Raw genomic sequence first — 9,485 nt, 5'->3', positions numbered from 1 at the left:
CGGGGGTTTATTTTCTGCCAAACTTTGTTACGCTTTAATGCAACAGTCCCTTTATCACCATCACTGTGTCACAGTCACCATGTCTCCTTGTCACCATCACCAGCACTGTGTCACCATCTCTGGCACCATCGCTGTGTCACCGTCACCATGTCACCATTACAGTCACTGTGTAACCATCACTGTGTCACTGTCACCATCACCATCGCTGTGTCACTGTCACCATGTCACCATCGCAATATCACCGACCCCACCATGCGGTACTGGGCCCTCTGGGAATGGGGACACCATCAGTGTCAGTGTGTCACCATCACCACCTCACAGTACCCATCCTGCTGATGGATGGCGGCACCGTCACCGTGCCACTGTCACCGTGTCACTGTCACCATCACCACCCCACGGTACTCGCCCTGCTGCCATATGGTGCCACCCACTGCCCTCCCAGTGCCCCCAGTGCCCCTCCGGTACTCCCCCAGTGCTCCCAGTGACCCCCATCCCCCCCTCAATCTCAACACCCCTGACCCCCTGTGACCCCCGTTGACCCCCCCGTCCACTGCCACGCAGGTGCTGGAGCGGCAGTTTGCAGAACAGTGGCGGGGGGGTTGCGGCGCTGCCAGTTTGAGTAAGGCTGGGGGCTGGTGCAGGGCTCTTACGGGCAGGACGTGGCCTGGGGGGTGTCCCTGCTGCAAGGCGGGGGGGTGGGGGGGGCATGGGGACAGGGATGGGACGGGGAGACCTGGGGGAGCCCTACGGCAAGGCAGGATTTGACAGTCCTCTCTCCAGCACTGAGGCAGGCATTGGGAAAGCATGGTGCTTGCCCCTGCATCAGTACCTTCATCTCACTCAGAGGTGGGGATACAGCACTGACCTTCCAGCACCAGGAATTGTCAGGTAGGCAGAATGATCCCCCCGTCCATCCAGCGCTGCAAAAAAGAACGCCTGCTTTCTAACACTCCAAAATTGAGCCTTAGAGAGTTTCTGAAGCGCCGACTTAACGGTAACAGTCTCAGTTAATCCCAGGAGCCACAGGCCCTGTACCTGCTGCCATCGCCTCCTCTCCATCAACTGTTTTCCAGCCTCTTCCACCTCACCCCAGCTCAGATGCTCAGGGCTGACGGGGGGCTGGCGACCCTCGGGGCAGCCGCAGGAACCGCTCCGGCCTTGGTTGTGGGGTTGTCCCTGGGGCTGGGCGCTCGGGCCCAGGGCTGGCGACCACGGAAGGGCCCGTGGGCCGTGAGGAATCCAGGTCCCCCCCAGCCCCGTCCACGCTGGGAGATACCTGCCCCTGCCCCTGCCCCTGGTGCTGGTCCTGCCCCTGCCCCTGGTCCTGGTCTTATCCCTATCCCTATCCCTATCCCTATCCCTTTCCCTATCCCCCTCCTCGCCCCGGCTGCCCCCACCCCACCTCTCCTCCATTTCTCCTCAGGCTGCTCAGCCTCCCGCCCCCTCTATCTGTGACTGACAGCCAGCCTCCGGCTCCGCTGATTGGCTCAGCCGTGGCCAATGGCGCAGCTGTTGCCAGGCCGGCAGGGGCAGATGAGGCCTCTCCTCACAGAGCTGCCCCCTGCCGCTGGCGAGGGTGGACGGATGGATCCACGGAGGGATGTCCGTGACTTTTTCTCGGAATGCTGTCCCGGAGCCCAGCCAGAACTAGGGCCGTGCCTTCCCCACCCCGCTCTTCCCCCGCCTTGTTAGGTCTCCTTGTTGCCACCAGCTGGTTCCCAAGGCTGGGCCCGGTCCGCTCTCCTGCAAGCCAGGGCTGTGGCCTTGGCTTTTCGCCCTGCTCCCTCCCCTCAGCATCCTCAGCTCCACCACCTCAGGGTCACTGCAGCCAAGGCTGCTGCCGACTTTCAAATCCCCAACCAGTTCCTCCTTGTTCACCAGCACCAGGTCCAGCTCAGCACCTCTCCTTCTGGGTTCCTCCCCCTCCTTCTGGGGTTCCTCCTCTCCTTCTGGCTTACTCCTTCTTCTGAGTTCCTCCATATCCTTCCGTGTTCCTCTATCACCAGCACCAGGTCCAGCAGAGCACCTCTCCTTCTGGGTTCCTCCCTCTCCTCTGGGTTCCTCATCTCCTTCTGGGTTCCTCCCTCTCCTCTGGGTTCCTCCATCTCCTTCCGTGTTCCTCTGTCATCAGCACCAGGTCTAGCAGAGCACCTCTCATGGGTTCTTCCATCTCCTTGTGGGTTCCTCCATCACCAGAACCAGGTCCAGCAGAGCACCTCTCCTTCTGGGTTCCTCCATCTTCTGGGTTCCTCCCTGTCCTTCTGGGTTCCTCCATCACCAGCACCACGTCCAGCAGAGCACCTCTCCTTCTGGGTTCCTCCATCTCCTCTGGGTTCCTCCATCTTCTGGGTTCCTCCCTCTCCTCTGGGTTCCTCATCTCCTTCTGGGTTCCTCCCTCTCCTCTGGGTTCCTCCATCTCCTTCCGTGTTCCTCTATCACCAGCACCAGGTCCAGCAGAGCACCTCTCCTTCTGGCTTCCTCCATCTCCTCTGGGTTCCTCCCTCTCCTTCTGGGTTCCTCCATCACCAGCACCACGTCCAGCAGAGCACCTCTCCTTCTGGGTTCCTCCCTCTCCTTGCTTCCTCCATCACCCGTGCCAGGAACTGCACTCTAGAAGCGTTCTAGATTGCCTAAGCCCTGCTGGACCGTCCTTCCAGCAAGTACCAGGGTGGTTCAGGTCCCCCATGAGGACCAGGGCCTGTGAATGTGAGGCTTCCTTCTTTACTGGTTTGAAGAAGACCTCAGCTACCTCTTTCTCCTGAACAGGAGGTCTCTAGCAGATCCCTGCTAACACAGCAGCCATCTTGGTCTGTCTGCTGACCCTGAACCACAGGCTGGCTCCTGTCCCACCCCAAGCAGGAGGCAAGTACATCTCCTCGCCTTCCCGGCCGGTCCTTCCCGACAAGCTTGCGTCCCTCCACCGCAGCCCTCCCACGGTGCCATCTATCCACCACACCCCCATGGTCCTAGCATGGTCACAGCCCTGTAATCCCACGCAGATTCTGGCCCTGCGAGTGGTTCTCCACGTTGCGTGCGGGAGTGTGCGGGCACCAGCACCAGCTGTGCTGGTTTCCCTGGGAAGGGGGCGAGAGCCTCCTCCACCGTGCTACCTCTGTGTTGGGATGCGCGGGAGAGGGGCTGCACGTGTTTGTGCTGTGGGGTATGTGTGGACTTTACTCCCTCCTGCCCCTACGAGCCGTTCTGGGATCACGCACGGGGGGTGTGTAACCCCTTTAGACCATCACCAGGCACAGACTAGTCAGTCCAGCCGGGAACAGCCCCAGAGCCCTTTATTTTGTATTTTTAGGTGGATCTGAGAAGCTGAGAAGCCTCCCAGCCCCTTTTTGCTACAGCCACTGCTACAGCCGTGATGCCCATTGACCGCCCCTGTCCACTGCCACACAGGCGCTGGAGCGGCAGTTTGCGGAGCAGTGGAGGGGGGTTGCGGCACTGCCAGTTTGAGTAAGGCTGGTGGCTGGTGCAGGGCTCCTACGGGCAGGATGTGGCCTGGGGCCATGGTGCTTGCCCCTGCATCAGCACCTTCATCTCACTCAGAGCTGGGGACACAGCACTGACCTTCCGGCACCAGGATTTTGTATCAGCCCTTTGGAAGCCCTGCCAAAGCATGTCCCAAATTCCCTGCTGGCAGGAGGCTCTCCTATAGACCCCTGCGGACCGAGCCTTCTCCAGACTTCTTCACCCCTAGGCTGGATGCTCTTCCCGACACCGGAGGACCGGGCCACTCTTCTATGCAGAGGCAGAGCTCCCTGGCACACTTCTACACACAACCATTGGCGCCTCATGCCCTGCCTGTCTCAGCAAAGAAGCACCTCTAAGATGGGAAGACACGCTTCAGGCCTGTTCGCTGCTGTCACTCTCACTCCTCTCGGTATCTACAGACTCCCAAGGGGTGCTTGGGCTCCTCTTTAATTAGGACATAAGCAGAGTCTTTGCCTATGTCTCAGGACGATGGGTGACGCCATCCAGGCCCCAAAATCACCTGCTGCGAGTCCTATACTGCACGGTGGCAACTGGTGGAACTGTCAGTCCCTGCTGTACCACTCAGGGCTGGGCTCACACCGCCAGATCCCACAGCTCCAGCTTTCCCCCTGGCTCCCACTTCCCAGATTGCCTTCATTGCTGCCGTGCAGTCTGATGGAGCGAGCGAATATTGCGCGTGCTTTTGAAACCCCCCAGCAGGCAGGATGCCTTGGCATGGGCTGTGTCAAACAGCCATGCTCCTGGGATGCAGCCATCACCTTGGGCTGCAGGTTCCTCTCTTACTGCTCTCCCTGATGATCCACAGCCCAGCTACGAACCTCTCCGCTCGTGTGCTGGTGATAGTTGACTAGTACCTTCACGGCCTGCGTCGCTCTTCCCGGGCCACTTGCTCTCCCCGGACGCCTGCTGCAGCTCTGCCATCCTGCGCAGGCTTCTGTCCTACTTGCCAAGAGGGGACGGAGCCATCGTCGTCTGCTGCCGCATCCTGCGACTCTCCTGCTTGGCTTCTCTCATGGAAGCAGAGCGCTGACTCCTGGCGCCGACGTCCTGTCATCACATGTCATCCTCAGATCCTGCCGGCAGCTGTGCCATGGATCAGCAGGTTCCTGGCCACCGTGGCCAACACCTCCTTGCAGTCAGGCATGGTCTTCTGTGCTCCTGCTGACCTCCACCCCTTCTTCTGCGATTTTTGTCTCCTCCATCCATTTACTCTATCTCCATTGATGATAGAGTTGTCTCCTCACTCTGGCCATTGGCAAGTGGGGCAGCACAGGAGTCTTTCCTGGGCCCTGAGCAAGAACGTGCACTTTTATAAGGTGACCCAGAGGACGCAACTGTCATCATGTCTGTTGGACTCCTTCTCCTCAACTGTTGTCGTTCTGGGGACTCGCCTGTGCTATTCAGCCCACGGCAAGAGGTCACGCCGAGCGGCTGTGTTTCTGGCTGCACCCTGGAGACAAGCCACCCGCGTGCACTGAAATTGGGGTGCCCAGGTGGGCTGTGTCCTCGGGGGCAAGCCTGTGCCTGCGGGACGCTCGGCCGTCGGGTGAGAGTGCGTGGGGAAGGGCCGGACTGCTTTCACGGGGCAGCGTTTAGCTGCGGTCAGGTGAAACGGTGCTGTCAGAGCTCTCTGCCTTGCTTGCGCTGTTGATCTCGCTGCTCTCCCCTCGACCTCATCTTGCAATGTTTGGCTGAGGCATAGACACAAAATGGGGACGGCCCATCGTCCTCACCCTCGCGCACCCCCTCTCTCCACAGCTGAAGGTGAACAGACCAGACCTTTGGGGGTATGTTGTTTTATTGCAGAGATAGTAGAGGAGTTGTGTAGAGGGAATGGCGGAGTCCAAAAGTGGGAGCAGGGGCCTGGGGCTTGATCAGCGTCACCTGGAAGGGGAAAAGCGAGAAGAAAAAAAGGTGACCGTGGTGCCTTGTTCGCAAGAAGACTTTTGTCTTCAGCAAAGGCCGTCTGGCATAACAAGTTGATGGCTGTGCATTTGCCGTTTGCCGTGCATTGCTGTGTGCGTGCCCGGGCACTTTCAGCTAACTCCCCCTGTGCCAGTGGCACGCTTGATGGAAACCTCCTGTGGGATCAGGACGTTTCTAAGGGTCTGCTGCTGTTACTGATTGGCATTTCTCCCTTTTTGGAGAGGCATATAAAGGCAAGAGAAAAAAAAAAAGAGTTTAGGGGCACGTAAAATCCATCCCTCGAGCGTTATCAGAGGGCCGCTCAAAGCAAAGAGCCTGTGTTTGACACAAAATGGAGCAACATGCCCACTCCGTCTGGCAGGGCAAGCTCATGGCTGGAGCATGGCTGCTCCAAGTCCAGAGCCTTTCTAGCTCCAGCCAGACTTTGCTAGACGCCGCTGCCCTCCCAGCTGATCCCCCCTGCGTGAGAAAGGTCTGCCCTTGGCTCCGCTTGTGCCTTCTGCAGCAGGGTGTCCTCCTGAAGAGCTTGTAATGTGTGAGCATGTGTCAGCACTGAGCGCCTGAGCTAGTGCAGAGGCAAAGATGTGTTCTTTGGCCTCACTCTGCTCGGCTTTGGGCCAAGGCAAGGGAGCAGGCCTGCTGTCCTGCGGTTTGTCACTCCAGTAAGGTGGTCTGGAGTTCTGAGAAGCCCCGTTGGAAGGGGCAGATGCTTAAGGGCTGGTTGTTGCAAAGCAGGGGAGGAGATTTGGGCAGGCTGCCTTACCTTTCCCGGGCAGTAGTCTGCCGGTCCTGGCTTCACTGTTTTGTCGCCTCCAATTCCGCTTTTGCTTCCCATCGTGTACACGGGAGCCCTTTTTTTGTAGGTGTCCACTTCCACCTTGGGGAATGCAGCAGGACCTGGCGTCTGTAAGAGAGGCAGGGAGGTTATTGGGTACAAAAGGCAGCAAACAAGAACAACAAAAGTTGATTCTTGCTGGGTGCCCACGCAGGCTGCGCTAGTTGATCTGGCTGGCCAGAGAAGTGGTGTGAGAGGCACGGAGCGATTGGAACAAGGGCCCCTCCTGTTCCCCTGCAGAGAGGCAGATTTTGCAGGGGAGAGGGAGATTCCCATTACTGCCGATGAGTTTTGCCCCACCAAAACTGTTAGGGCTGGAAAGCGAGGGACTGCGGGTGTTGGCGTTGCTGTTGGCAGTAGGAGAGCCACGGGACCCACGGCTTCTTGGGTGCTGCTGCTGGTGCAGGGAAGTGGGCATGAAGAGAGGCTGCAGCAGGAGTCAGAGCCCTCCGGCCCTGAGGAGAGCAGCTGCGAGACAGCAGAGAAGTGTAGCTCACCTTGGTGAGGTCTTCAGCAAAGCTGTTGTGCTTACTCTTCCCTTTTATGGAGTAGCAGGGGCTGGCGTGGGTGTAGGCTGTGTTGGGTCCCACCAGCCTGGGCAGGGTGTAGGTGCCAGGACCTGGAAGGGGAACGGGAAGAGAGCGTGTGTGAGTCCGGCAGGGAGAGGAGCAGCGCCTGAGTGGGAGAGAAGCAGCCTGCCAAGCCTGCTGCAAGGAGCTTGAAGGATGTCTCGCCCCTCTCCCAACACCTCTGTCTTTTGTCGCACGTGGCGTGTGTCGGCAGCTCCAAGCCCGAGTTGCCGGTTCTTTTGTGGGATGGGAGGAGATGGTGCTCCGGGACATCAAGCAAGCTCGTCAAGAGACCCTTGCGCCCTGCTGTGTAGGCTTTTCGCTAGGCCTGTCAAAAAAGCTGCCCGGCAGGTTTTCTCTGGAGGACAGCGGGCTGCAAGCGTGTGTATTTCCCCGAGTTCCCTTACCTGGAGTTTCACTGGTTTTGAAGGCCTTGTGCCGGAAGGCCATGGACGGCGCCGGCGCGCATTTGTAGAGGTGTTGGTTGGCCTTGTCGGTGGAGTAGTCACCTAGGGAGAAGCAGAGAAAAGCAGGGAAGCTGGGCTCTCTTCCTCAAGCCAAAGAGGAAAGGTCAGGAGGAGGTGCTCAGCCACGTTTGCCTTCTGCCTGGAAACCTCTGAAGCTCCTTCGGGACGCGAGCTGATGGTTTTGTGCCCCAGTAGCACAGGGCAAAAAGGCAGGTGTGCTGCTTGTGTCGCCTGGAAGAAGTGCTGGAGAAATGGTACTCACTTGGTCCAGGGGTGACCTCGGTCATTATCTTGGGAAGTCTGCCCATGTGCTGTGCCGGAGCCACGTACTTCCCGTTCCTGGTGATGGAGGGCTGGACGTAGTACCGAGGGCCCGGGGAGCAACTGTCTGTGCCGGGAGGTTTGGCCCTTTGGAAAGTGTACGCAGGGGCTTTGGTTTTGGTGGGATTGTGAACCAGGTAACCTAGGAAGAAAAGCCTGTGAAAGGACACCTGCCTGCAACTCCATAGTTAAAGCTAGTTTCTAAGTGGAGTAGCTGAAGTTGCCGGCCACAAGAATTTCCCTTCCTGTGTGGTTTTTGTCCTCCAAGAATGATACCGGCAGGCCAATACAATGGTACAATGACTTCCGGCAAGAACAGTGTAGGCACTGTGCAATTAATCAGAATACCACCAAAATGCAATTATTATGAAGTATTAAATCCCCAAACAGTTGCCACGCTAACTTAAAGCAGATATAAAGATTGCCTCTATCACGTTTTGCTTTCCCGCAGCCCCAGTGGGAAAGAAATTGAAACCTTCCTGCTACTATGGAGGAGGAGAGGAAGAAAGTGAAGGAGAAGAAGGTGGTGAAGGAGAAGGTGGTATTGAAGGAGAAGAAGAGAAGATGAAAACGGGGGAGAAGAATAGGAAGAGAAGATGAAGTAGAATAGGAGAAGACGAAGAAGGAGGAGAAGAGAAGAGAAGGAGAAGAAAAAGAAGAGAAGAAGAAAAGGATGAGGTGGGAGCAGGAAGTTCAGAGCAAAGACAGAGAAGAAGCTTCCTCCTGTGCTGCTACGGCCACCTCTGTGCTCAGCAGAGTCCGGCAGCTCTTTTCCCGGCCTTTCCCTGGAGCCGCCTGAGCCTTCCTCTGGCCCACCTGTGTGCTTGCTGCAGCTGAGAGCATGGAGGCTTGGAGCAACGGGGAACGGAGCCGTGGCTGCTTGTCCCCCAGAGGCAGCGGATGTGGTGCACCCCGCTTGCGACGGTGGTTTTACCTGTTGTCCCGGGGATCGAGTACTTGGGTCCCGGGCTGGTGAACTGGGCCATGATGGGGCCGCGTGGGCGATGAGGTCTCCAGGTGCCCACCCAGGCTCCGTCCACGTCGGAGGCAGCTACTGAGCCTATGGCAAGAGCAGGAGAGTTGCCGAGGGGCTTCCCTGGCGGAGGCCCGGCGTGAAACCTCCCCGGGAGGAGCAGCAACGCTTCACCTTTCTCCATCTTGGCCATCGGACTGGGTGCGGATGAGCTTGTTGGCCGCTGCACCTCTCGGTCGCAGAGCACGGCGAGAGTGAGGGCAGGCAGCGATCGCGCAGGAGAGGTTGTGGTCTCGGCTGCCAGGTGGCCTTGGGGAGAGGCCTTGGCTCGTCACGGAGACGCCCAGTGACGTCATAGAGCTCCGGGCGCCTGTCGTATGGGCTGTTGCATCATACGGCTGATGGGGAGCTGGGGACGTCCAGCTGGCAGGGCCAGACCTTGATGAGGTCTGCACGGCAGAAACATGCAACGAGGGAAAAACTGATGTGATTTCTGTGTTTAATCTGGCAGCCTTGTGTTCTTATACTGTTGGGCTGACCTAATAATAGGAATGTAGCTTTGAACACCTGGAACTTCTTTTTCGTGTCCTATTTTCCAGGCGTCCCTTAATCTACGGTTTTCCTCCTAGGGAGGGTGAGTCGGGCCCGGTGTTAGCCAGCCGAATTTGCTGCTGGCGGCTCTCAGTTAGCGAGGTTTAGGAATACCTCTGTGGTGCCGCTTTGGGGAGTTTCTCCCTGGAAATCGAGGCAAGAGAGCCCTTTCCCAAGGTGCAGAAGAAACCGCGTAGACTTGTGTGTACCTTCGCAAGTAAAGCGAGATGCCAGCCAGAGATCGGGAGTGTGTTCACATTTCTCCCCGATAAGTCAAATGCCCTATTTTTCATGGGTTTCTC

General features: G+C 58.0%; 1 protein-coding gene across 1 annotated transcript; it reads right to left on the bottom strand.

The window, feature by feature from the left end:
- Positions 1-5,298: 5,298 nt before the first annotated feature.
- Positions 5,299-8,785, bottom strand: LOC126049977 (outer dense fiber protein 3-like). The gene is made up of 6 exons (XM_049827157.1): positions 8,554-8,785; positions 7,561-7,761; positions 7,239-7,340; positions 6,760-6,881; positions 6,191-6,331; positions 5,299-5,385 (listed from the first exon to the last, which is right to left on the bottom strand). Exons 1-6 carry the CDS (start codon positions 8,783-8,785, stop codon positions 5,299-5,301), a joined length of 885 nt encoding a protein of 294 aa, XP_049683114.1.
- Between the last annotated feature and the right edge of the window lie 700 nt (positions 8,786-9,485).

The sequence above is a fragment of the Accipiter gentilis genome, chromosome 23 (assembly GCF_929443795.1).
Source record: "Accipiter gentilis chromosome 23, bAccGen1.1, whole genome shotgun sequence".
NCBI lineage: Eukaryota > Metazoa > Chordata > Aves > Accipitriformes > Accipitridae > Astur > Astur gentilis.
The sequence above is the reverse complement of the archived record's forward strand: the minus strand, read 5'-3'. Positions and strand labels throughout refer to the sequence as shown.

What these genes read in the sequence shown, in the direction of transcription:
- LOC126049977 (XM_049827157.1), bottom strand. Translation starts at nt 8,785, where the DNA reads ATGGCCAAGATGGAGAAAGGTGAAGCGTTGCTGCTCCTCCCGGGGAGG. An exon ending in CGAGGTCACCCCTGGACCAA is followed by an intron (nt 7,341 to 7,560) that starts GTGAGTACCATT and finishes GCTTCTCCCTAG; the next exon opens with GTGACTACTCCACCGACAAG. An exon ending in CAAAACCAGTGAAACTCCAG is followed by an intron (nt 6,882 to 7,238) that starts GTAAGGGAACTC and finishes TTCCCCTTCCAG; the next exon opens with GTCCTGGCACCTACACCCTG.